General features: G+C 57.0%; 7 protein-coding genes across 7 annotated transcripts; 2 read left to right on the top strand and 5 right to left on the bottom strand.

Moving 5' to 3' along the window:
* Positions 1-770: 770 nt before the first annotated feature.
* On the bottom strand, positions 771-1,541 carry VTJ83DRAFT_1318 (uncharacterized protein; the record flags this gene model as incomplete). Its single annotated transcript, XM_071007464.1, has 2 exons — positions 771-908; positions 972-1,541. 2 exons carry the CDS (start codon positions 1,539-1,541, stop codon positions 771-773), a joined length of 708 nt encoding a protein of 235 aa, XP_070870671.1.
* A 5,665-nt stretch (positions 1,542-7,206) lies between these two features.
* On the bottom strand, positions 7,207-14,401 carry VTJ83DRAFT_1317 (uncharacterized protein; the record flags this gene model as incomplete). Its single annotated transcript, XM_071007463.1, has 2 exons — positions 7,207-9,687; positions 9,755-14,401. 2 exons carry the CDS (start codon positions 14,399-14,401, stop codon positions 7,207-7,209), a joined length of 7,128 nt encoding a protein of 2,375 aa, XP_070870670.1.
* Positions 14,402-15,243: 842 nt separating this feature from the next.
* Positions 15,244-17,957, top strand: VTJ83DRAFT_1316 (uncharacterized protein; the record flags this gene model as incomplete). The annotated part of the gene is made up of 3 exons (XM_071007462.1): positions 15,244-15,598; positions 15,658-16,637; positions 16,695-17,957. The coding sequence occupies 3 exons, from the start codon at positions 15,244-15,246 to the stop codon at positions 17,955-17,957; spliced, it is 2,598 nt and encodes an 865-aa protein (XP_070870669.1).
* Positions 17,958-18,756: 799 nt separating this feature from the next.
* On the bottom strand, positions 18,757-19,387 carry VTJ83DRAFT_1315 (40S ribosomal protein uS11; the record flags this gene model as incomplete). Its single annotated transcript, XM_071007461.1, has 4 exons — positions 18,757-18,908; positions 18,967-19,159; positions 19,215-19,237; positions 19,303-19,387. The coding sequence occupies 4 exons, from the start codon at positions 19,385-19,387 to the stop codon at positions 18,757-18,759; spliced, it is 453 nt and encodes a 150-aa protein (XP_070870668.1).
* Positions 19,388-19,734: 347 nt separating this feature from the next.
* Positions 19,735-21,274, top strand: VTJ83DRAFT_1314 (60S ribosomal protein uL30; the record flags this gene model as incomplete). The annotated part of the gene is made up of 4 exons (XM_071007460.1): positions 19,735-19,745; positions 20,297-20,408; positions 20,591-20,757; positions 20,815-21,274. 4 exons carry the CDS (start codon positions 19,735-19,737, stop codon positions 21,272-21,274), a joined length of 750 nt encoding a protein of 249 aa, XP_070870667.1.
* A 320-nt stretch (positions 21,275-21,594) lies between these two features.
* On the bottom strand, positions 21,595-22,478 carry VTJ83DRAFT_1313 (uncharacterized protein; the record flags this gene model as incomplete). Its single annotated transcript, XM_071007459.1, has 2 exons — positions 21,595-22,002; positions 22,074-22,478. The coding sequence occupies 2 exons, from the start codon at positions 22,476-22,478 to the stop codon at positions 21,595-21,597; spliced, it is 813 nt and encodes a 270-aa protein (XP_070870666.1).
* Positions 22,479-23,201: 723 nt separating this feature from the next.
* VTJ83DRAFT_1312 (uncharacterized protein) lies at positions 23,202-24,865 on the bottom strand (the record flags this gene model as incomplete). Its single annotated transcript, XM_071007458.1, has 5 exons — positions 23,202-23,374; positions 23,445-23,529; positions 23,601-24,331; positions 24,391-24,646; positions 24,707-24,865. 5 exons carry the CDS (start codon positions 24,863-24,865, stop codon positions 23,202-23,204), a joined length of 1,404 nt encoding a protein of 467 aa, XP_070870665.1.
* Between the last annotated feature and the right edge of the window lie 1,286 nt (positions 24,866-26,151).

Genomic DNA, 26,151 nt, shown 5'->3' with positions numbered 1-26,151 from the left:
CAGCAAACGTTGGAGAGAGTCCAGAGAAAACATGATCCCAGCGCTCACACTGATGTCCATGCTCACTCAACTATCACCCCGAGCCATCCTCCGTCCAAGCCAACCGGTCTCGTGAATGCCTCCCGGTGGCGCCCCGTCCAGCCACTGTATGCAACCCAAAAAAATAGAGAGAATCGACCAATATAGAATCGTCATCATCACTCAGTCGTAAAGTCCATACTGTGACGGACCGGCTGTCATATGCATTGCTCTCCGTTCTCGTCCCTCCCTCCCCAGAACATCTTCTATGTGCACCCACCGAGACCAATGCCATGCGTGAAAAAAACAAGATGAATAAAGTAAGAAAAAGACAAATGGGTATTGGGTATAGTAGGTAAGGACAGGAAAGATAATCGTCTTGTTGACGCCTTCAAAGGGGTATCTCTGTGTGATTAAATCCAACAACTGAACAAGAAATCCAAATCCAAGAAGAAACCGAATCCCTGTCCAGCGCATCCTCCACAAAGGTACGAAGAAAAGAAATAATTGTTAAATAGTGCCGAACGAGCGATGGGAAGGGAGTGGAGATGATGGCCATGAAGGGCAATCTCGCGAGAAAGCGGCGTATGTCGTGGTGCATAATGCGCCCGGTGGTGTGAAACCGCCTAAGTGGAAGGCGGTTGTAGTTGGCTTGTCGTCCGTCACTTGAATGTCTGGAACGGCGACTGGATAGCAGCGGTGGTGTCCCCTGTCCCAAGACCTGCGGAGGTCCCGGGAGGGGACGCTAATTGCTATACCGCATTCTCGCCCAGGAGCTGGGCAGCTCTTTCGCGGCAAGCTGCTGGTGTGAACCCGGTGCCGACCTTGTTGGCTATGATGCGCCACTTTTCGTTCTCGTAATCCTGGATCGCCATTCGAAGCTTTTGATCCTGTAGCACCTACTAGTTAGCTGGTTGGTTTCATCCAAGAGACATCGTCTGGTAAGCACTGACCGTTTCCTCTGACCACTGTGTCGTTTTTGCCTTGAGCTTGGTACAGTACCGGACCTGGAGCGTCCCGCTGGACCTCCCTGGAAAGAAATCGGCGATTTGTTTCCATGTCAGGTTCTTGTTTTCTTTCAGATCGATCAACAGCTGGTCGTCTTCGGGAGTGAACTTCAACTTGGGTCCCTTCGGCCGCGGAGCTGGCGGTGGCATCCCGGCTTGTCCAACCATGCTCGGTGCGCCGCCTCCTCCGCTGCTGCTCTCTCCTTCCCGTCTCATCATCTTGGCCGGGGGTCCCGTATCCGGAAGCCGATGATGGTGGTGGGTGGGCGGGGCGGGGGCTTGTCCGTAAGCAGCAGCCGCGGCGTTCATTGGCGTCTGCTGCATAGGGTCCAGATCGGTGCTACCAAGATCGGGCATACCGGGAACGGAGAGGTCGAGGTCGTCGGGACGCGGGCGCTTCACCCCGGCTGTGTGACCATGGCTTGGGGTTAGAGCGGGATAAAGCGGGGCGACAACGGTATGGGGCGACGGGCCGGCGCCGAAGTGTGATGGCCCCGGATGTCCCGGATGTCCCATATGCCGGGCTGAGGGGTGGTGGCCGGCGAGGTGGGTTGGGTCCGTGAGGATCGGGTGAGGATGGTGAGCGGGAGCGTAGTGGTGCTGCGGTAACCCGTGGTGCGGCTGATGGGAAGGCTGCTCGTGGACGGGAGGAGGCGGAGGCGGGGGAGGGGCTGGCGGCCCAGCATGTTGGATCGAGGCTCGGTGGTGTTGGTGAGCATCATATCCGTGCGAAGCCTGGGCCTGCTCACCCGCATGCGGTTCTTGCGGCGAGTAGTTGACATTGTAATCTGGTCCCACACGGTAGTTGCCCGCCAGCGTGTCTCCAACGCATGGGTTCCGCCAGAGCTGTTCGCTCTGGCTGGTCGCCGGGCTCTGTATGGAAATAATTTGTCGTGATGGAGCCCCGGTGGGCTCCTTTTGCTGTGGGAGCGACACTTAGCTCGGAGCGGAGAAGTCCCGTCGAGCTTTTGGTTATTGGCACCCTCCGTCGGCAGAGAGACGGCAGGCTGCGAGAGTTGGAACCCTTACGAGTGGTGATCGAAGGCAGAGAGCATGGAATATCGACGAGGCGATTCTTTGCGCGTGTCACTATGACAGGCACTGGCGGCTGCGACACACTGGGGCGAAGGTCCGTTATCATGCGAAGAATCAGAATGTTCTCGCGCGGGTTGATGGAGCCTTGGAGCTTGTGGTCGCGGTAGCCGTCGTGGACGCCAGTTCAGTGATTCATTGCCTGTGATAACATGTGGATGCGCGTGACGCTCAGCCTCTCGCGGTCGGCTATGGATTTGGCACGCAGGATTCGCAGCGTGGGCTTGACGGTGCGGAGGTGGTGTTGGTAATATCCGGTGTTGAAGCACATGGAGAGGAGGAAGAAGGAAGAAAGAGAGCTGAGGTCCAAGACAACCGCCGTGATAGTAAATGGTATTAAACCGTCGAATATATGGTACGGGGCGGGACAGGGCTCCGAGGCTTGGGGTTGGGGGGGGGGGGGTGCGGGTAGGTTTAATACCCTCCGCGATCTATGGCACGCCAACCGTCGACACGAGTGGGTGACCGCCAAGCAATAGACAGGACGATGGTTCACGAGCGATGCGCGGAACCCCAAGGCATCTCTTGACCACGGATAACGGTAGCATAATTTGAGGATCTTATGCCATGGACTGGCTACCGGATATAGTAACCAGGGGCCTCCCCCAGTCATGATGCAACGGGGGAGGGGGGTCCCTTGACAGCCACATCAGGCAGGGATTGGGGGGTCAAGAGATGCACGAAATCTCAACACCCCCGGAGTGATTAACCGAAAAGAGGAGGGGAGTGGACAGGGACATGCCCAAAAGAGAGACGACGTCTGGAAAACCCATGGAAGGATACAAAACGGCTCTATGGAGAGGACGAGAATTTTGAAACACGGGCCTACCATGCAGTCGGGGATAGGCATGACGGCAGGCATAGCTTTGACGGGAAGAGGGGGGGTGGTTGCTGTCAGCGCTCCAGGCCGCCGAATGCAGCCGCGGCACTTGCTTTACGGCCATGCTTGGTAACGACCTGTCCTGATCAGACCCTCTCGGGAGGGTGAAGCGCGTGAGGAACCACAGGAGGATGTGGCTGGAATCGGGAACAACGCCTCGGTGCCGCAGAGGCCAAGACGGCTCGCACGCGGCTCCGGCAAGTCGAGGCTGACCAGCAGAAGCTTGGTGGGCTGCATCCGCAGCACTCTTGAAGATCTCCCCTCTTGGAGGGGGCAGCGAGGAGGATGCCACAGCGGGCACTCGCGGAGGTGACCCCTCCTCGGCCGAGGATGCACCCAGGGCGAAGCCAGCAACGAGTCCCATCGCCCAGAGCAGGCCCAGTCAGCTGTGTCTGGAACGGGGCGGGCAGCGGGCGGGTCACTGATCGAATTTTCGCCGTTTCGTCCGAAAGTAGGTATATCAGAGCCGGGGTGGGCTATATCAGAGACCCCCAAAAGAGATGGCTAGATTGGCCCCTCATAGGGCGACGGCAAGCAAAGCCGGCCTTGATTAGCTGCCAGATTGCCGAACAGGGTGAGAAGAGCAGACGATAGCAGCGGATCCACGTTGAGGTTGGAGGGTCAGCTCCAGTCGACCAGCAGCTTCGAGACAGCTGGATGTAACCCACACTCTTGGGGGTGAGCTCTGGCTCGCCCGGAGACATGTTTCTCCTCAGGCTCATCTATGGCTTTGCCTTGGACGTTGGTGCCTCTGAAAAAGGACCAAGAAAGGAACCGACAGGGAAGCCACTGAAGGGGAAGGGAGCAGGTCGTTTTGCAGGCCATTGAAAAAAAAAAAAGACCGTGATGTCCACGGGATGATCAATATTTGGAGACATCGGCACCCCCGCCCGCCCATCAAAGTGGAGAACTCTCACCGCTTGACCAAGCCCTTCTGAGCTGCACACGGAGCATGGCCAGCGGACATGAGATGGTTGGGGCGATCCTGGGACATGGAAGGCGTTCTCGGATTGTATGTGAGCGGCTCCGGCGCTACGAGAACGCACAAGGATGGGCTGGCTGCGAGGATATGACGGCGACTCTCAGCCAACCAGGGCAAGTGTCAATGTGTTTGGTACTGTGAAGACTTACTGGGGGAGCTATGACACGGTGGGATGGCGGGCTGCCCCGCGGGGGAAGTTGCTGTGCGCGTATTCGTGACCAAATGCGTGATCGACTTGGACCGCGTTCGGTTGGCGGCGAGGGTGGAAAGGGGTGGAACTGGGTGGCTCGAAGAGGCTTAACCCCGAGGGCTCCAAGATTGCATCGCAATGCTGATCAAGACGATGGAATTTACGGTTGCTTTTCCAGGTTAGCCAATCGTGGGATGGGATGCATCTTCCCATCCCCGACTTTGTGGCCGGGGCTTGGGTGTTGTTGGATGACCGCTTGTCGTGCTGGGACGTTGGCGGAGGGTGGGAGTGCCCACTGGTCTTCAGGGTTGGGAATGGGGGTGGGGCTGGTGGCGGGTCTTGGCAACCGGCTGAAGCTACAGCCGCGCGACGGCGGTCTGAACAACGGCGGACTTCGCATAAACAAGGATGTTTCACTCAGACCTTGCAATTAAAACACTTTTTATGCTTCTGCAACTCTGTGAAATTGATGTCATCCCATCTTCTAGAAACTCCAGATGCCAGCTTCATCCCAACATCAAAAACGGGGTATCACTACATACCTGCAACCATGAGGTCATTCGGCAGTTCCCGAACTGTGAGGCATGTAGTCCAATTCCAAAAGAAAAAGGAAGGGAGGGCGAGGAAGGGCGCGGCAATGTTTCGTTTCAGAGTTCAAACATGACGAATGCCTCCCTAGGCAGATACAGATGATGAATTGTCTGTCGATTAACGGCAGGATGTATCTCTACTGCGTAGAGGGCATAGGTAGCTTCATCATACACAACAAATCTGATGGCAGGTACGTGGATATCAGTCAAGTGAACAGGGACAGGGTGGACGGGAGATCGGGCAGGGTGGGTAAAACTGGCATGTTTCCTCGAGAAGCTTTGCGGGAGTGTCGTAGGGTAGCATTCCGCGAACTTGAATCGGGGAGCGCGTCGGGGGCCGCGGACCTGATCATCTGATATCAGGCCGGTCCCCATCAACCCTCTCCACGTCTCTCCCCCCAACACAGCTTAGCGGAGCCAAGGTCCTTCTGAGCTCAAGCCAGCGTCGCCGGAAGAGCATGCTCCCTATTTTCCGACCACAGAAAGCCATTTGCTATGTCTTCCTTCTGACTGGCCGCTGTTTGCGGGTGGCGTGCTTCTAGGGTTGCAGCCGCCAAGTAAGCTGGTGGGGAGTTGGGGAGGTTGTTTCATGAGAAGGTAACGTTGGTATGTATTTGAGTTTGGGTAGATCCACGACAACAACCGCAATGCCATGGAAACGTACCTGGCGGCTACAGAGCATGCCTGAGGAAGAGAAAACGCCTGCATTGTTCATAATGTTACATGGGAGCTTCTACCCTGTTTCATGGTGATTGTTGACCATCAGGTGCTGAGACCAGGCCACGTGCGGTTCCCATCCTCGTGGGCCAGCTCGGGCTTCTTCTGCTTCCGGGTCCATCGTTCCCGAAGCCTACCCGGCCTCCGTCTTCCCACAGCACGTCAAAGCCTCCCATCTTTACACCCCGGCCCTCGGCCCAGTTCCCGATGCTCCTGCGTAGCATTCGGACTCGGACTCGGCCGGGCGGCACCAGTGTAGGGGTCGAGGACAGTGGGACACCACAAGATCGGATCATCGGACTGTCCGCTGCGCCAAGGCGATTCAACACGCGAACCCCCGGCCTGGCGACATCCACTAGACCGGGGTTCATGAACGGTTGGTCAGAGCGTCACTGGCGTGGAGAGCTCTAGGGCTGATAGCTGCTAAGTGCTTCTAACGACCAAGTCCGTCCACCATATGCCACCATCCCCAAGCTTTCAGGGGGAAACCGTCAGGCTTGAAATCCTGTCCACGGTTCTTCAATATTCTAGGCAATTCTTTCTCGCAATCCTTCACTAAAACAGACCTTCAACAAACACAAGCTGGATGCCTGTTCTCAGACCCAAGAGAGCTCGTCCGGCTGCCAACCGAACCCTGTTCTCCGCGCCGGGCATTTTCTTCGGAAATTTCTTGCTGCAAGGGGCTCTTGGCATGCAGCACATCTGACATCGGGCATGCATGGAACCCTGAATCGAAGCCTTTTTCGCCAGCGTACGCTAGACCAAGTCGAATCGACACCGGCCGAAGCTCGACAAACTTTCCAAGAACCGGAATGGGTGCGATGGGCCTGCTGTCCAATGTGGACTGGCTCCCCTCCATCCCTGCCTTGCTACCTGCGCCCTAAGGCTTCTGGCTAGGGCTGGCAGGGTAAAACTGATCGACCAGCCTTCCGGATCAGGCAATGGGCTGTCAAACGCATGAACGCATTGAGCACAATCTGTTGTAGACAAACGAAGCGAGTGCTGACAACAGCCTGACTGTACACGCACTTTGCTGCAGACCCCGCACCCAGCACCGGCTTCGCGGTAGCCAGGGAAGGGGAAGCGGGGGCATGTCTGCCCGCTCTGCTCCCGTGTAGGATCGACCTCGTCCCGCGAGAAGCCGAGCATCACGAACCCCTCCTCTGCTGCTCCTCCCACGTGTTCGGGTTGGGGGGACGGGACATTGTCAGCTAGCCAGCTAGCCGTGTCCTGAGACTAGCTGTCCATCTGTTGAACCTCACCTTCGGACACAATGGCGCCCACATCGCCAAATCAACGCATCAGATCCATTAGTGACATTTTACAGGAACGGTAGTACTCGTACACCATGTACAAAGTGGAATCTCTGTCCTACATAGTAAACCGCGGACACACAACGCGGGCGCAAAGCGCATTGTAACAAGAAACACCAGAAACTCAAATTCTGCCCCCCCTCCCCCCCCCCCCCCCCCCCCACTCGCAGCCAAACCACAGCTCTAACATGCCGGCCGATCTCCTGGAGTAGTCGATCAAACAATCTGCGGCCAGTTCCGACGGCCCAGCTCGTCAGTTTGAAGTTCCACTGGCCATCCGCATCCGCTCCCGCGTTCCCACTCGCTTCGCTCGGTGACGGGTAGCGTCCCTCTTCCGCGCTTCCCATTTCCGGGTCCCGTCCTCACCGATCAACAACTCCGACCCTCGCCAAGATGTGCTTAACTCGCCCAAACCGTCTAGGCAAAGTTATCCTGCCTATCAACCCAGATATCCTCGAGCTCGTTGAAGCTAGAGAAGTGCACCGGCCGGTGCTGGTCGCTGTAGAAGGGCAGGGGGGTGTCGAGTTTGACATGGACGGGCTTCTTCTCGATCCCACCAAACGCGCTGCCCATGAAGCTGTAGTTCCACTTGCCGTTGTCGGGCACGAGGAAGAATCCCTTGAACTTGTCGCTCAGCAGCAGCTGGCGGCGCTCGCCCATGGACGTCATGAAGCCTTGGGGATGGTCGCTACCAAGATCCTTGTTCTCGGCGCCCCACGTGTACCCTTGCGGCGTTAGCGCCCAGGCCGAGAGGGACACACTGCCGGGCGTGAACGCCACGGCGACGGTGAGCGTCTTTTGCTTATCCCACGCCTCCGGGTGCGCGTCGATCAGCCGGGCGTGGTTGGTCACGTCGACAGCCGACATGTACGGGAGCTCGTTGCCCGACATGGTGTGGATGATGCCGAGCGGTTCCATACCCTTGAGGAGCTCGTGCTGCGGCAGGTGTTGCGGCAGCTGGATGTTACGCAGCCCGCCGATCTGCGGCACCATGACAATGCAACGGATTTCCTTGACCTGGTCGTTGTCTGGAGGCGACGCTCCGTACAGGTAGCCGGCCACTTGCACCCGAAGATCCGAGATGGTGATGAACTTCTTGAGGATGTTCTTGGGCATCACATATGTGATGTCATCCACATCGCTGTCCACCGGCGCCACATACATGTTGTTGGCTCGCGTGCGCAGATTCGACGTGGCGATCGCCCGGGTACGCCACTCCGTCTTGGATGCGAACGTCTGCTGCTCGAACTGAGACGTTGTGGTGACGATGATCTCCTCGCCGTGCACGTTCTGCGTCTTGGTCGTAACCGCGGTGAGCTGCTGCTGCTCCTGCTGCTGCTTCTCGATCTCGGCAGCCTGCTGCCTCTGTAGAGACGGCGCCGAGATCTCCATGCCTAGGATAATGTCGCGCACTTCACTGGTGGTGAGACTCGATACGTTGACATTATTCTTCTTGCCGTAATCATGGAGAATCAGATCACGCAGCTGCATTTCGACCTTGATCCACTCCTCATCCGTGAGCGAGGGCCAGATGTGGTGATCTTGCGTGATCACCGACTTGTCCGGCCGCAGGATTAGCTTGGTCTTGTCCTGGTTGACGTGCAGAGCCCTCAGGATGAGGATCAGGCGAGAGAAGGCCGTGTAGGACGAGATGCTCTTCAGCCACTCGTCATACAGGTTGAACAGCACCATCTGCGGCTCAGTGGCGCGCAAGATCATGTCGCCCAGTTTCTCCACCTTCATGGCAGCCTGGAACGGCAGCTGAAGCTCTGACGCACGGATCGAGATGTTCGGGAAGTCCAAGAGATTGACCTCGAGAGGATCAAGCAGACCCTTGCGCGTCACAATGAGCTGTTTCGGCTGCTCTTCGACTGGAAGTGACCGGATCAGCGCCGCCACTTCTTCGGCCGTCTTCCACTTCGCAAGCTGGCCGAGACGCTTCTGCCCGGCCCAGACGCTGGTGTGGATGATCTTGAGGAAGAGCTGGCCAGTCCTGGGGTTGAAGATGAAAATGGCACCGTTGATGGGCTTGGTTGTCAGGTTGCCCTCGAACGTCTTGTGAATCGTCACCCGGTAAACGTTGGTATCATCGATGAACAGCTGGATCTGGTTGCTGAACAGCTCCGAGTAGTTCTGGGAGTTCAGGAATTCCTGGTTGCCCTCTGAAGCATAGAGCTGCAGACCCTTGCGAATGCGTTCGCGCAGCACGTACAACGCAGGGTTCGCCTTCATGATCTTGCTCATGGCTTGCTGGATCAGCGTCTTCAACCCAGGGAAGTACTGCCCGTAGGCCGAGTACAGGTTGTAGGCGAGGTCGATCCCGATCATCAAACCGGTCGGGGACGGGTACAGGCTCATGCTGTCTGTGGTGTAGTCGAGGTACTTCGCACGGACGTATCTCTCGATGTCATGGGAGTCGTAGTCGCCGTAGCGGAGCTGCACGTCGATCCAGAACTTGCTCGTTGTAGTGGCCTCGATCACATCCTTGTTGTCGAAGAGCAGGGACGGCCGGGTCACGTTCCACTTGGGACTGCCAAAGAGCTGAATGTCCGCGCACGAGCTGTTCATCTTGTACGACTTGCGCGGGTGAATAGTTTCTTTCTGCACCGACTCGATGCTGAGGGCCTCCAGTTCCTGGTCAAAGACCTGGCAGAGGTCCATCACCACGGATTCGTGGATCTTCTGCCACAGATGTGCACGGAAGATCTGGATCAGGGAGATCTTCAGGGTCGGAATCTTGCCGTGCAGGAAGATGCCCGTCAGGTCAAGCTGGACCTGGAAACCGACGTAGACGTTGGCCCGGTTGATCGTTGGCGACCACCAGAGGGTGAAGCGTCGGTTGGGGATTTGGTTGAGACCGGACCGTTGCGCGTTGGTCAGCTTCTTGAATTGCATGGACTGTACCGGAGAAGTTAGCATTCAAGCTCATTCAGAGTTCTTAAGATGAAGAGGGGGGTTCACTGACCTGTTCGAAGCCCGATGCCCGTTCCCAGAAGAGACCCTCCCATGACGGGAAACCGGTTGCCTTGAAGAGGGTGTGCTCCAGAATGGTCTCGACACCACCGAGCGCTTGGATCACATCGGTCCGGTAAGCGTTGAGGTTCCACAACTTGCCATCGTGCCTCTGGCTGGTCCACCAGAAGGGGTTGCTCTTCATGAGCTGGTAGATCTTGAACTCGGCCCGAGCCCGGAAACCCTTGTCGAAACTCAGGGTGCTGCGATCCTTTTGGAACAGGGTGTTGATGCGCGGCAAACCACGATCCCAGCTGTCTTCCAGATCCTCGAGCGTGAGTCGCCTGTTTTGTTGGTTGGCCTCGAGACGCTTTTGAGAGTACTCGGTCCACACCCGCTGCGAGTCGATGAACTCAGCCTCCCAGGGGATGATGTAGCGGAAGATGTTAGGGATCAGAGTCTCCTCTTCGTGAGACATGCCGGCTCGGTAATGGGTGACGCCGACATCCGTCTGCTTGGACCAGCGCTTGTCACTTGCAGGAATCAAGATATGAGACCCTGAGATCATGCCGAGACCGCCCAGTTCCTTCGGTGTGTAGAAGACGGCAGGAGGGAAACGCGACGGCATCTTTGAGTTCAACCCAATCTTGACACGAGTCTGGATCTTGGTCTCGCACTTGACGATGGTGTCGAGCAGGTTGACTGTCGACACGGCCGCCTCGCGGTAGTAAGTGAACAGAGCGATCAGCGCCGTGTTCCACTTGTTGGCAATCTTGGTGAACGTCGTCGAGCCCGAAGACATCAAGATCTGGCGAATCCGGTTGTTGAACTTCTGGATGTCTTCCTCTGTCACCTGAAGGAAGGCATGGGCCGTCCGCTCTCGGGTTGTGTTGTCCACCAGCGACCAGACGCTATCCTTCACCGGAAATTCGTCGTTCTGGTTGCGGCACTTGGGCAGGATGCGGACTTCGAAGCCGCACATGGAGAACAGGAGGTTCGGGTTGTCCTTGCTGTAGACGCTCGCGAAGGTGTCTTCCCATTCAATCGTCGTGACGGAACGGGGCAAACGGTTCTTCAAATCCCAGAACACGGCTCTGCCAAGGTTCACGTCGTGGCGCATCAGGCGCATGCGCGAATCTCTCGGCCAGCACTTCTTGCTCTTGTAGCCAATGACATTCTCGAAGTTGGGATCAGGTTGCTCCGTGAGGAACCGCTGAATGAGATCCCTCGCCTCGTCGGCAGTGAAGCGCAGGAACACCCAGATCTTGTCAATGTACCGGGTGTACAGCCTGATCGGATGCCTGGTCTCGGTCTCACGATCCTGAAATTGGAGGAAATCGTTGGGGTTCTGCGGCGGGCCGGCGATCTCGCTCGCTCGCTGGGGACCCAGGAGAAGAAGGTCAAGGATGAGGCCGTAGTACTGGAAAACGAAGGCCGAGAATTGAAGGCCGCGGATCATGCCGTAGCTGTTGACGTGGCTCATATCCTTGTATGTCAGGGTCACATTGTTCTTGGCCGTGATGTAGTCCGCCAAGTTGTGATCCATGATCAACCGCAGCAGCGAGTTGAGGAGGGTCAGTTCAACCTTTTCGTAGACCTTAGACAGCTGTGTCTCGATCATGACATTGCACTCGCCGTTCGCAGTCTCCCAGACCTTGTCCAGGTTGTTGATGCCTTGGGCCCATTTGTAGACAAGAAGGGGTGGAACTTCGGAGTCGGACGGCTTGACCCAGGCTGGGAAGAGGTGGCGCTGATCAGCCTGGTACCAGAGGTACTGGTCGAGATAGGCATCGCTGATCTTCTCGATGGGCTCTATGTCGTAAACGGGGTTGATGGTGCTGTAGTTGTCGTTCATGTCGATGCCCACCTCCTTGAACGCACGCTGTGTGAGCAAGAACCGCTTGATGCGTTCCAGGGTCGTTCCCGGGCTGTCATAGGCCTGCTCGATGAGGGCAAGCTCCTCCCGCTGGCTTTGATTCAGCCTGCCTTTGGTTGAATACACTTCGCGGAGCCGCTCGAGCGCCAGGATGAGGATCTTGGTGTCGTGCTTGTACGAGACGCTCGGGAAGGGGATAGGCGAGAACTTGCGGGACTCGAGCCAATGGACGGTCGTCGTGTAGATGGCGACAGCCTCCTCAGACGACACGTAGGGCCCATCTTTCATGTGGTTGTGCTGCCTCTCCTGCTCAGCCTTGAGCCACAGACGCGTCAGACGCCCAACGTTCTTCTTGGCGACTGTCTTGTCGACGGTAGCACCTCTCCGGATGCGCTCCCGGTTGTAATGCGCGACCGAAATCCACCAGTCTGCCTTGGCCTTGACATAACGAAGGATGATATTCTCGATGGGCGCTGGGAGTCCAGGAACCTTCCACGGAATGTTGCTCTTCCAGCACCTCCACGCTTCGGAGAGATGCTGCAGGACCGTGTTCACCTTGCTCTGCTTGATACCCTCGGGCATCATGTCCATCAGGTCGGCCATGACAGATGCACGAAGCTCCAGGTCGAAATGTGACTCGACGCGCTGTTTTGTCACAGTCTTGGCGACTCCCTTGCTGTGACGACCCTCGAACTGCCGTGAGAGGAGGTTGCCGAGCCACCGTTCGAGCAGCGGGATGATGCCGCGCATGAAGAACAGCCAAACTCTCCACGATGGAGCCCAGAAGCCGCAGCCTGGACCTTTACCCACAGCGTCGGTATTGAACCGGTAGTAAATCAGGTGCTTCAGGTCCTTGCAGGAGCGGATCTGGTGCATGAGCTTGTACTTGTACCGGTACATGCCCGTCAGCTGTCCGACGTGGTTGAATGCGTAATGGATGCCATCAGCAAGTTGAAACGCGTCAATGTTGCCGAGCCGGTACTGGACCTGGGCATCCACGATGAGCTTGGTCAACCGCAGGATCTCGCGCATCAGGTGGAAGGCATTTCCGAATCGCGACTTCTTCCGCTCTTTGGTCGTCAATGTCTTGACGGGCTTCAAGTTGAAGTTGTAGTCGAGGTGGAGATACGTGAGGTTTTTCCGGTGAATCAAAAGGTTGAGCATGTTGAAGCCCTGTCGGCACACCTGGAGGCCGGCTTCGACCCAGTCGATCGTCGTCTGCTGGAAGAACTTGGTCTGCTTCAGCGTACTGAGAAGGCTCTGCTTCTGCAGCGACTTGGGCCTCTTCCTGTGCAGCTCGTTGAGGACGTAAGTCTTGAGGAGCTTTTGGTATGAAACTCGAACCTTGACCGGCTGCTTGGGCGGGCAATGCTCAAGGTACCAATGCTTGATGAGGGGGACATCCTGAGCTCGCACCATCCGACCCGATCGCCTGTCAAAAGGATAAGGAGCCCACCAGAGCTCAATAGCGGCAGCAGTGTCTTCTGTGGCCAGCTCTTCCTCGGCAAGGAACGGCTCAACAGCCGCGGGCAACTCGAACGTCTCCTCCTCGGGTTCCTCAATGTTCCCTGGTCCGAAAAGCTCGTCTTCATGGGTGACCTTGACGTTCTTTGGCGCGACAGCCCGCGACGAGATGGGGTTGATGGAACTGTCGAAATAGAACGCGGGCAGGTCGGGGTCGTTGGCTCGGGTGTACACGATTTGAGGGTGGGAATGCCAGGACAGATGCACGCTTCGGGGGAGCGAATTATAGAGGTGAGGATAAGCGACGCGGCACTCGGTCCGGATGGGATTCCGGAAGATGATGCGGTCCATGGCGTTGAATTCGCCAAAGTCCTCATCGTTCGGGTTGATGTCCTTGTACAGGGGCTCAAAGCGAGGGCCGCCGGGCAACGCCACGTTCAGCGCCTTGGCCGTGAAGAAGCTCTTCAGCTCGAAGAGGTAAAAGTAATTCCGGTCGACCACGTCGGTGACCAGCGGACGGCTCAGACGGTACAAGTTGGCCATCTGCGGAAGTGTCAGGTTCCACCTCTTGTAGCTCGGCCCGTTGACATGCGACGTGTCGATGAGCGGCTGATGGTCATAAAACCACTCGTAGACAGCCGCCTCTTCCTCCTCGTCAAGCTCCATCTGGATGGGCTCGAGAGGCTCGACATCCTCAATGTTTTCGGACCAGGAAAGGGGCGGTTCTTCATCGTCAAACGGTGGGAATCGCATGCGCTTGAAGAGCCGGCGGTCGCGCTTCTCCTTCCGCATCGTGCTCCACATGGTCGCCCATTGCGCGAAGAAGACAGGCTCGATGACGCGTGGGATCTCGTTGACTAGAGTCAGGCAGCCATTGACGTGGTACAAGACCCGGACCTCGCGAGCTGACTCCCAAGGCATAGGCATGTTTTCAAGCAACTTCAACACGGCATGCGGCATGAACTTCAGGGCGCCGAGGTAACTGCGCTTGTCGCTCGTGTACTTCTTCTGAGAGACGTCGCCGATGTCCTTGACGATCTTCCGCAGGTGCTCAGGCGGCATGTCGGCCTTTTGGGTCTCAACAAACCCTCCCTTCCTCTTCTCGCCAAACCGGTTGCGCTGCATGCGAAGCCATTCCTTCTTCTTTTGTTCAAACTTGGCGGTCAAGGGATCGGTGGGAGGCCGGTAACCTGGGGGAGGCGGCGCAGGGATCGCTGGCGGAGGAGGGAACGACGGCGGCGGACCCGGGGGAGGAGGAGTCGGCGGCGGAGGGGGAGGGCCCCAGCCCGGAGGCGGTGGCGGCGGAGGAAATGAAGACATCTCGGTCCTGGGTGATGGAAGGCTTGGACGCGAGCAGTCACGAAGAAAAAGTGATGCACACCAAAGGTGCTAGAGATGCGACGGCGGGTGCGCTCTCGCGCGACACGAAGGCCGGGTGTCAATTCAGATGAATCCGAGATGAGTCTCCATACACGATTCTCCGTCGGCTCCAGTCCTTCGCAGATCGAGATGGTGACGACTCGGGTTGTTGGAGTTGATGATGAGCCAGAGTTTGGCTTGTTTTGCTTTGGTACAGAAAATCTCGGATAGCTCTCGCGAGGTCAGTGGCGCGCAGATGCAACCGCGCAGGGTGGTCGAGTCCCGTTTGGAGCATCGCCCCGTTAAAACCATTGAGGACGCGACTGTGAAAGCTTGGCGTAACGAGCCGTAACATAGCATAAGTCACATGACATGTCAGCTGACATTTGTGGCTGATGGGTGGAGGCGAGCTGCCTGGGAGTCCGTCTTGGAAAAATGAGGCATCCTCGAGACATTATTGAATTATTTCATCACAAGTCACCGTCCTGGTTTGCTCCATTTGGGAACTATTTGAGTGCTTCCTTTCATCCACCTTCGGAATCTGGAGGTTGGGCTCCGTTGCTCAATCTTGCGAAAGCCAAAGCAGCAACTCTTTGTTGGCTTCAGGCGCTTCCGGCCACTGAGCCCCAAATTTGCCCCACCAGAAAATCACCGTTCTGAAAATTAATTCTCGACTCGACCCCTCCAACCCGCCGCACAGCACGGTGACTTATCGATCGCCAGCCATAACAACGCGGGGCATATCGTCGCAGCCCCATTGAAATCCAGCCGGTTCTCTGCAAAACAACGACTGAAACATCGCCATGTCTTCTCGGTTCTTCCGCGGCGGCGGTGACAGCTCCACCGAGAGCAGCTCCGACGAGGAGGAGCTGTACACCACGGAGGAGGAGGAGGAGGAGGAGGAGCAGGAGGAGCAGGAGTCTTCCGAGTTGGAGGACGATGACGACGAGGAGGAGTCCTCGTCTGACGATGAGGCAGGGCCAAAGAAGGGTGCTGGGCGTTTCTTGGTCGACGTCGCGTCCGACAGCGATGATAGCGAGGCCGAGTTGGTCACGAAAGTCAAGAGCGCCAAGGACAAGCGTTTCGACGAACTCGAGGCCATCATCACGGCGATTCAGAACAGCCAAAAGATCAACGACTGGGGCACGATTGCGAATGGTATGTCGACGCTTTGGGTTCTGCCTGGACACTGGGGCTCTTCGCTAACGAGACTCAAGAGTTTGATAAGCTCAGCCGCCAGGCTGTGAAGCTTCAAGATGGCAGCAAGGCGCCCAAGTCGTACATCAAGTGCATCGCCGAGCTGGAGGATTACATGAACGAGACGCTGGCGAAGCAGAAGGTCACACCGAAGAAGATGAACGCGACGAACGCGCGTGGCCTCAACGCAGTCAAGCAAAAGATCAAGAAGACCACCAAAGAATACCAGGCCCAGGTCGATGCCTTCAGGAAGGATGGGGATGCGTTCATGGAGTCCTCGGATGAGGACGACGAGCTCCCCTTGCCCAAGTCCACCAAACTCAAGCTTCAGGACGCCGTTATCCCCGAGGCCGCTGAGGACGAAGAGAAGGGCTTTTCAATCGTTGACAAGCGCGGCAAGGCGATTCCCTTCTCCCCCGAGAGCATCCAGAAGCACCTCCGCGCCATCATCGAGTCCAGAGGCAGGAAGGGCACCGACCGCAATGAGCAGATCAAGATCATGGAGGAGCTCAACAGGGTCGCCGAGACGCCTTATCTCAAGATCCGTGTCCTCCAGACGCTGATCTCGGCTCGGTTCGATCTCGGCTCGGGCGGATCGGTGATGCCCCTGGAGCAATGGAAGGCCGCTGAGAAGGAGCTTGGGGCTCTGCTGACCCTGCTGGAGGCGAACAAGGACCACATCGTTATCGAGACCGCTGAGGAGTGGGAGGATGATGACAAGGTTCCTGTTCTGGGGCCTGGCGACAAGTACATCACTGTTCCTGGAAGCGTGGTGTCCTACATCGAGCGTCTGGACGACGAGCTTACCCGCTCGCTCCAGAACATCGACCCTCACACCCCGGAGTACATTGAGAGGTTGACCGACGAGACTTCACTCTACAACACCATCCTGAGGGGACTTCTCTACTACGAGACCATCCAGAAGGATTCGTCGCTCGATGTCCCGCAAGAGAGCCTGAACCGGATTGTCCAGCGCCGCTTGGACCACATCTACTTCAAGGTATGCGCCTGGTCGTTCCCTGCCTGACTGCTTTGGACTTCTACTAACAGCATGCAGCCCGCTCAAGTCGTCAAGATCCTCGAGGAGAACTCCTGGAAGCAGGTTCCGGACGAGGTCGATTCGGCCATCGCCCCCCGGGGCCTCCTCGGCGATGCCGGCAAGCTTATCCACTCTCTGTGCAACTACCTGTTCAACAAGAGCGAGGGCATCATCCGCGCGCGCGCTATGCTTTGCCAGATCTACTTCCTGGCTCTGCATGATGAGTATTACAAGGCTCGCGACATGATGCTCATGTCCCACTTGCAAGAGAACATCCCCAACTTCGACGTGGCCACCCAGATCCTCTACAACAGGACCCTCGTCCAGGTCGGTCTCTGCGCTTTCCGGAAGGGTCTGGTGTATGACGCCCAGAACACTCTGCAGGACATCTGCGGCAGCGGCCGCCAGAAGGAACTGCTTGCCCAGGGTGTCATGATGCAGCGGTTCAGCCAGGTCTCGCCCGAGCAGGAGCGGCTTGAGAAGCAACGGCAGCTCCCCTTCCACATGCACATCAACCTGGAGCTCCTGGAGTGCGTTTACCTCACCTGCAGCATGTTGCTCGAGATCCCTCTTCTGGCGCAGATTGGGTCTTCGCCCGACATCAAGAAGCGCGTCATTAGCAAAACGTACAGGCGCATGCTCGAGTACCATGAGCGTCAGATCTTCACGGGCCCGCCGGAGAACACTCGCGACCATGTCATGCAGGCGTCCAAGGCTCTCGCAGCCGGCGAGTGGAAGAAAGCCATCCACTTCATCCACAACATCAAGATCTGGGATCTGATGCCGAGCACCGAAGACATCAAGGCGATGCTTGCGAAGCAAATCCAGGAGGAGGGCCTGCGGACGTACCTCTTCACGTATGCTCCGTTCTACGACACCCTGGCCATTGAGACGTTGAGCACCATGTTCGAGCTCGAGCCGGCCAAGGTGTCTGCCGTCGTCAGCAAGATGATCAGCCACGAGGAGCTTGCCGCGGCGCTCGACCAGGTCACCGAAACGGTCATTTTCCGCAAGGGTGTCGAGCTCAGCCGTCTCCAGAGCCTGGCCCTCGCCCTCTCGGACAAGGCCAGCGCTCTGATTGAGACCAATGAGCGCACGCTCGAGGTGAGGACGCAAGGGTCGGCCAACGCCTTCAGCAGGAAGGATGGCAGACAGGGTGGCCAGCGGACGGGTGGCCAGCGGACTGGCAGGGGCGGCGCAAGGACGGGCGGTACTGGCCAGCGGCAAGCAGGCGGTACACAGTTCACGGGTGGTGCGCTCGGTGCGGCGGTTCGCGGTTAGGACTCGGGGCCTGCTCGGAGATGGTGATTGGGGTTCGTTGGTTTCCTTCAGTTAAACTGCTTTCAGGGCATGGGGCGTGTGACGCATTAAAATTGGTCTCTGGTATGGTAACGCTTCGTGCCACGAAAGGCTCAGGGGAATGCGAATGCGATCATGAAACCTACTTGTCTTGTGTCTTGCCGCCGCCCGCCCCCCTGAATTTAGCATGTGCTGAGACTGTACCCGCCGTGTCATTTCTCGAATTTTCTGCATCGTCTACGGTGTATGTGTTTTTAACGCCACGAGCCTGCCTTTCTGGGATCCTGGTGGCGGACTGAACAGGGGAGCACTCAGGGACCAGTGTGGAGGGTGGCATGCACGACGACGAATGCGCATCTATCACAAACCGGACGAGGCACAAGTCGTGAGCAAAGGTATCCAGCAAATCAATAGGCCATGGCATTCATGCATCAAGTACCGTCGACCATCAGACATCCAACCACCAAACACTAGATTCCATAACTGGGTATCAGCAGCAGTGATGATTGTTTTTCTGGGAAGAGCTGACGAGCTCAGAACTGCGGTGACCTGGACGCGAGGCAGCGTTGTTCCGGACTACCGTAGTAGCCCTTGCCTTGATTCTCTATCTCAAGTGCTGCGGCTGTGCCATCATCATAAGGAACAAGTGACAGGCGTCGGGATGTTGTGGAGACCAGGCAATCTTAGGCCGTTCTCCTCGTAATTGTCCACACCACAGCAGAAAACCCAGAACCCGCAACCGAGCAGTTCCCCAGAAACGCAACCACCAGTCTCCAAAGATTTAGAGACGACGACCACGGCGACCACCCTTGCGACGGGTCGAGTCGGACGGCGTGGGGGTGACATCCTCAATGCGGCCGATCTTCATGCCAGCGCGGGCCAGGGCGCGGAGGGCCGACTGGGCACCGGGGCCGGGAGTCTTGGTGCCGTTGCCTGAGAGCAAGCTGTTAGCGAACAAGAAAGCACGACCGAGACCCAAAGCTCAACATACCACCAGTGGCACGGATCTTGATGTGGAGGGCAGTGATGCCAAGCTCCTTGCAGCGAGCCGCAACGTCCTGGGCAGCCAACATGGCAGCGTAGGGGGACGACTCGTCACGGTCAGCCTTGACCTTCATACCGCCGGTGACACGGCAGATGGTTTCGCGGCCGGACAGATCAGTGACATGGACGAAGGTGTCGTTCTTTAGCTAGTTAGCGAAGGGTTCAAATCGGAACGCTGAGAGAGGTGCTGCTCACGAAGCTGGCGAAGATGCGGGCAACTGGAAAATCAATCTGTCAGCAAAGACTGCCACCATGGACGGCGGGCTGGACGAGGTTTACTCACCGCCGAAAACGAGTTCACCCTCACGGATCTGGGGTCCGAGAGAGATATTCTCCTGGGCGGGACGAGCGGCCTTCTTGGGGGGCATCTTGACTGTTGCGGCGATCCGGTGATCCTGGGTTGGCGGTTGTTGTTCCTGCTAACTCACCAGACAGTAGGAAACCTCACTGAATTTTGACGGAGTGCGGTGAGGAATGTTCTTGGGATTCAGGGCGGTAAGGCCTGGCAGAAAGTGGGATGTGGGGTAACTTTTTCAGGATCAAGCCCTAAGGCCCGCGCAAAATGCGACCCACCCAGTAAGCGCTCGGGCCACTTCCACCTGCCATTTTCCTGTGCCCACCAAAAACTCGCGTTTTTTCTCTGTCCTCGACTCGAACCGACCGACCACACGACAACCTCAGCACCACCGCCCAACGAGGTCGACGATCCGACAAGATGTCTTCTACGTATGCCATTCCCTGAGTTCTCCCCCTCGACTCTTCCCATGGTATCGTCGGGTATCACTTGACGAGATTCTGCAGATTGGCGTAGTCCTCTCACTGGGTGCTTTGCCTGGCTTCAATCCTGTACCAGGCATTGCTCCAGCTCGATCCCTCTCTCGACTCTCCCTCTTTCCGCCAGGCCTGAACCGATCCGGCTTGTCGACTGAGAGATGTTTCGAGGGGTGTTGGGGTTGAAGATGCTGTCTTCTCCCTGAAATTCAGTGCCGCGTGGTGGCGGCTGTCAACTCGGCTCGACTCGGCTCGACGTCGTGCTGACTATCTGCACACCCATGCGAGCAAAATGTCTTGGATTCTGTCCAAGGTGTTGGAAGCCGGAGCTTAATGCTGGATGTTCGAGCTGTCAGGAATGACGCTCGCACTGAGCGGCGTCCCGTGCTTCAACGTTGGGCACTCGAGTTAGCCACGAGAGAATGTCGCACATACGCAGCAATTCTCCACCGGCGCTCTACCACATACTTCGGTATGTTGGACTACGTACTAATCGTATTGCGCAGGACCGTCCCGACCCAGAACGATGTTCTCGTTCCCGAGACTCTGCTGAAGAAGCGGAAGTCCCAGGAGAAGGCCCGCGCCGAGCGCGCCGCCGAGATCGAGAAGCGCAAGCAGGTTGGTTCTTCCCCTATTTCTGTCCTCGCGCGAACGATATGATGCACAACACACCTAGCGACTAGACACGTCGATGCTGTTGCTAAAGTTATACCATCTTTCGGGTCTGATCGAGCTTTTTGCGAGGGAATCTGTAACGCCAAGTTGGTTTGGGACTTTGCTGACATCATGTTCTCGTTCAGGCCAACAAGGAGAAGCGTGGCGTCATCTTCAAGCGTGCTGAGAAGTACGTGAAGGAGTACCGCGATGCTGAGCGCGAGAAGATCCGCCTGGCCCGCGCCGCCAAGCAGGACAACTCCTTCTACATCCCGCCTGAGGCCAAGCTGATCTTCGTCATCCGCATCAAGGGGTAAGCAACCTGCCCGGTCGAATTGCTCGGGCACCCTCAGCGCTAACTTCGTCACAGTATCAACAAGATCCCTCCCAAGCCGCGCAAGATCCTGCAGCTCCTCCGTCTCCTCCAGATCAACAACGGTGTCTTTGTCCGCGTCACCAAGGCCACCGCTGAGATGATCAAGCTTGTCGAGCCCTGGGTTGCCTACGGCTACCCCAACCTGAAGAGCGTTCGTGAGCTCATCTACAAGCGCGGCTATGGCAAGGTCAACGGCCAGCGCATCGCTCTCACCGACAATGCCATCGTCGAGGAGAACCTTGGCAAGTACGGCATCATCTGCATTGAGGATCTGATCCACGAGATCTACACGGTCGGCCCCAACTTCAAGCAGGCCTCCAACTTCCTCTGGCCCTTCAAGCTCAGCAACCCCAACGGCGGCTTCCGCCCCCGCAAGTTCAAGCACTTCATTGAGGGTGGTGACATCGGCAACCGGGAGGAGCACATCAACGCTCTCATCCGCCAGATGAACTAAGTGTCTTAGTCGGTCTGGGGTTCATGGCTTTGGGTCGTTGGGCATGGCATGGGAACTCGGCGTTTATGGTGGGAAAAATCAGCGTGGCTCACTGGGAATGAACTCAATATGATGTGGTTTTCGCTCAACACGCCAATTCATCCCAACGGCTCCTGATCTTAGACTCTCTTGCGGAGGGGGAATACCTGGATCAACCTGAATGCTAGAGTTTGCCAACGCCATCGTCTATGTCGTGACTCTGTCGTCCCATGTCTATCTCTAGTTGTCACTATTGTACACATGTCCAGACCACACCGCTCGCAGCCTTCCGTCGAACCTCTTTATATCTTGATATCAAAGCTCGTTCCACATCCACAGCTGCTCGTCGCCAATGGATTATCCACTATCTTGAATTGCGACCCAATCAACTCCATTGTAAAGTCCACCTTGCTCCCCTTTAATAGCTCGAGCGAAGGCAAGTCGAGAATGATCTTGGGCGCAGTCAAGTCTCCTGGTGCGGAGCTACTGCTCCCGTCGTCCGGGCTGTACGTGAATATCGTATCATCTTCGTGTACGGGGGCCGAGGGGTCTTCCTCTGCCGTAGGTGCAGGCGAATCCTGCGTGGGAAGCGTCGGAGGTAGCGTCACCAACTTCATGACGTACTGGAAGCCGTGGCAGCCGCCGCTCTCGACTTGGATGCGCAGAGCAAGGAGAGGGTTGGAGTCTTTGATCATTATTTCGGAGAGACGCTGACACGGTGTCCTAGGTTAGCGGCTTTTGGAAAGGGGAGAGGAGGCGCGAGACAGGGGGAGGCACGGACCTTTGCGGCGCGGGGGGTAATTTCTAGAATCATCTCCTTGCCGCCTTCGTCAAGTTGAGGGTTGAAGATTGCGTGTGTTGCACGTCGTGGGGATGAGGTGGTAAACATCCGGCTTGGGGGGTGGTAGGCGAGCGGTTTCCGCCAACTTGATGTTGGCAACAGGCTCTTCCGTGAGAAGCGAGCCGCGAGGAGGTTGAACGACGGCGAAGCATGGTATGGACCGGGTGTTGCGACAACTGCCGTGTGACTCAGGCGGACGGTACGCTGCACACCAGCGGCTTGGAGGCGCAAAGGCACGAGGAGGTCCAGAATCGGGTGTTCGCTGGCGATGGCTCGGGGGCTCGTGCACAGCCGGAGAAAGAGACTTGCCGTCGTAGGCGCGTTCACGCAGCGCAATGGTGGCATGGCGATCGAGTAACTGAAGGAGGCCGTTGATGTGGTGGAAGGACCAGCCTCGGTAGTCGTGTGTGCGCTGGCAGACCGGTTTGTTTCGTGCTGCCGGCGCAAAATTTCGGCATGATGTCAATGAACCGGAGCTGCCCCGGGCTCCACACCACCACCGCCCCGCTTTCTGCGCCGCAGGGCCAGTGATGTGGCAAACCGAAGAGGTCCAAGGAGGGGTAAGCCCGATTCTCCGACAGGAACCAACCCTCTGCAGAATGCACCTCAACGCAGCATATCACACATACAAAACTTCAACCTCTGTCCCAGCCATGCAGCTGCGCTCGATAGCGGAAATTATTGTGTGGTGATCATGTTGATAGGACCCAAAGACAAAACAGGTATCTACTCCGGTATCTGCCATCGGCGTTCTACGCAGCAATCCGGTCGACGCTGGTTGAGTTGAACATTGTGTTTGGGGTATAAAAACTGTAGTTTCAGGGGAAATAAAAGTAAAATACAAGACATTGTTGGAAGAGAATGGAAAAGATCTGAAGAGGAAGAAGACAAAAAGGAAGAAAAAGGGGGAATGCCGAAGATCCAATACTGTACAAAGCTCAGGCCCCCCTGATGGCGGTTGCAAACCCCATTTCACCCCGAAGCCTTTCAAGTCCCAGACTCGGGGACAGTCACTGATATGCACGACGCCGTTATGGCTCATATGCCCAATGACCCAGCGATACCTGCTCACTCGAAGACTGAAAACAATTGTGATCCGTCATCGGGACACGGACCAGAGTCGAGCTTGTCACCGCCAGACCCAGGCAAGATACAGGTCCGATTACCCTCACCCGTTGGGGCGAAAGCAAAGCTCGTCTGTCCGATGTTTGGGAACAGTTGGTTCGGATCCGTTCCACCCTCTAGAGAGGAAAAGTCAGCCAAGTTTGAACGACGCCGCCTCAGTTGAGCATCGAACGACGGGCCACATACCTCCAGCGGCACGGCCACCGCACGAAAACAGGACGACTGTATCGCCAGCATTCCGCCGGCCGTCGAAGCTAATGCACCCTTGCGTCTATGTCGCCCATCGTAAGTTCATCCTGCTATCGAGTTTCCAAAGCTGACGCTTGTTTTGGGTTAACCCACCAATGCGCTAACAACCAGCACCGCCCGCCGGTTCGGGTTCGGCTCGTTGTGCTTTCCCTGCGAGATGACATCCCACTTCTCGTTCGGAGAGCCTGAGCAGGTGACGAGCGAGATCGGGATCAAGTTCTGCCGGAAATCGCCTGCCGTTGGATCGACGAAGAGGCACTTCCCGTTGGGCGCGCGTATCTCGACGTTTTCGAAGACGCGGTCGGCTGTTTCGTCCCGTTGGTGGGCTTCCGCAGCTGCTGATGGCTGCAGGACGCCACCGGCCCGGGAGACGGGAACAGGATCGGTGGGATTGACGGTTGGGATGCCTTGATTTCCGCGAGCGGTTGTTGTGGCTACATCCGACGAGGTTGTCGCCGGTGGTGCAACGCTAGGGATATCGGTAACGGTGACGGTCACCGTGCGAGTGGTGGGCGCACAAGTTGAGGTTGGTTTGGGAAGCTTCCCATCTTCGATACTGCCGGTTGATGCGCTGCTGCTGCTAACAAGGCCAGCTGTTGTGGTGTCAGTGGTGGCAGTACTGGTTGTGGTGCTGTCGTTGCCACCTCTCGATGTGCCCTCGCCGATGGTGAACACTTGGTTGGCATCGGTATCGCTGCAACTGGCGACGTCGAGGGCATTGCCCTTGACAGTGAAGCAAGACCCGGCTTGATTCTGGGGCCGGAAAGCGATCGTGTTGGCATTGCCGTTGAATGCGAAAAGCTGTCCGTCGGACACTTCTCCGCCTAGGAACTTGTTAGCGCAGGGGCATCAACGGAGGCTGATGAGGCTACAGGTTACTTACTTCCGTCGGCTCGACCGCCACACGAAAAGAGGAGAACCTGATTTCCAGCCTGCCGACGCTGGTCGAAGTTCAAGCATGCCTGCGTCAGCGTGCTCACAACGAGCATCACATTCTCCCCCCGAATATGCTTCCCTGCCGTGATGATGTCCCAGCCTTGGCCGTCGGTGGATCCGCAGTCGGCAACTTGGATCGGTGTCAAGTTGGCCCTGAAATCTCCCGAGAGCTTGTCAACAAATAGACACCTCCCATCTGACGTCTGATGTCACATTAGCGAACGGCGGTGCGTTGAATCTTAGGTATGCTCCTGAATCCGTACCTTGATCTGAACGTCAGAGAAAGCCCTGGTGGCAGTGTTATCGCGCTGATGAGCCTCGGCAGTTGCGGCTTCGTTCAAGGAATCAACGGCCCTGACACGCAACGGAGTGGCCGTTGCAAGGGCGGCCCAGCCCAAGAATTGTACGAAGGAGGGGAGCATGGCGAGCGACGTGGCCAACAATCCGGCCGTTGGTACCTAATCAGGGGGAGGGGGGTTGGTTCAGGGGCCTGAAAGGAAAGGAAGGACGCCTGGTCCTCAGGAAGAAACGAACTGGAGAGAAGGAAATGAAAAGGAAAGAAAAGAAAAGAATGACGCTATTCACAGAAAGAACGTCAAGTCCTGCAACCCGTGAGGTGGAAAGGCTGGTGGGAGGGGGGAGCAGGACCTTCATCCGGAGTCGTCTTTACAGCTATACTTATTCCTCCTATACGTAGATACCATACCTCAGCTCATCAACCCCCTTGGTTAATTTTAAGTGCGATGCCTGACCGAGCCATCGGCATGTCCTCCGTGTGGGGGTGTTGCAGTGGCCGTCCCACGCGGAGGACTGGGGTCGTGTAAGTTGCTCACTTTCCCGATTGGGGCAGTTTCAAAAATCCCCCTAGACATGCAGACCTGGTTGCCGCTCAGTCCTAGACAGCAGCTGTACAGGTCAACCAAAAGACGACTCACAGACCTATCATCTCGGTTTTACGCCGGGTAATGAGCGCCTATATGGCCTGCGTATCGCTGTGGCTCTTTGGCAGTCTGAATCCTCAAAGCCGCGAACCAATGTTCGCGCTGCCAGACTTCGGGCTGTAGCGCCGTGGAGCTGGGCCCTGGATCAGGTCAGAACCGTCTTTCATCTGAACTGGGTTCGGATCGACAGCATCGTTGGTGGGAATCCACTTATGGCAACCACCTATGAAGGAGCGCCAAAAGTTTCGTTTCTTGGATGATTGGTTGTCGAGTGCTGGTCGCGGGGAGGGGCCGAATGGTGAAACGGTTCTTGTTTGGAGTCGGCGCCAAGACCCCCGAGTTGTGGGGAAGGCCCCCAGCTCTCGGGAAGCAACACCAAGCATCGGCGCTGACCGGCGCGTGCTTCCAAGCCGCCCATGAGGAGCGAACCTCATGGCTTGTGATCAGGGGTTCCCTTTCTTCATGCCTGGACTAGTAAGTAGCTCTGTACGCAGTATGTACGTAGACGCCATGCCTATCAAGTCTCCCGCAATAAAGGGAGAATTCTTCCGGGCTTCCCCGCTGGTAAGTTCATGATCGCTCGACCTGAGGGCAGGTCGATCACGATGGTCGCAGGGGAGATCTTTGATTTCCCAAACGCTTGGACAGCCACCATCATGCGTTTCACAGGCATATAGTAGTACTATACATGCTCTATTATTATAGTAAGGGCCAGCACAGGGCACCCTGTACTTCCAATCGAATCAGCAGAACCGGGCTGATGAGCT

Source organism: Remersonia thermophila, chromosome 1, assembly GCF_042764415.1.
Source record: "Remersonia thermophila strain ATCC 22073 chromosome 1, whole genome shotgun sequence".
In the NCBI taxonomy this organism is placed as follows: Eukaryota; Fungi; Ascomycota; class Sordariomycetes; order Sordariales; family Chaetomiaceae; genus Remersonia; species Remersonia thermophila.
This window is presented reverse-complemented; position numbering and strand designations above follow the sequence as displayed.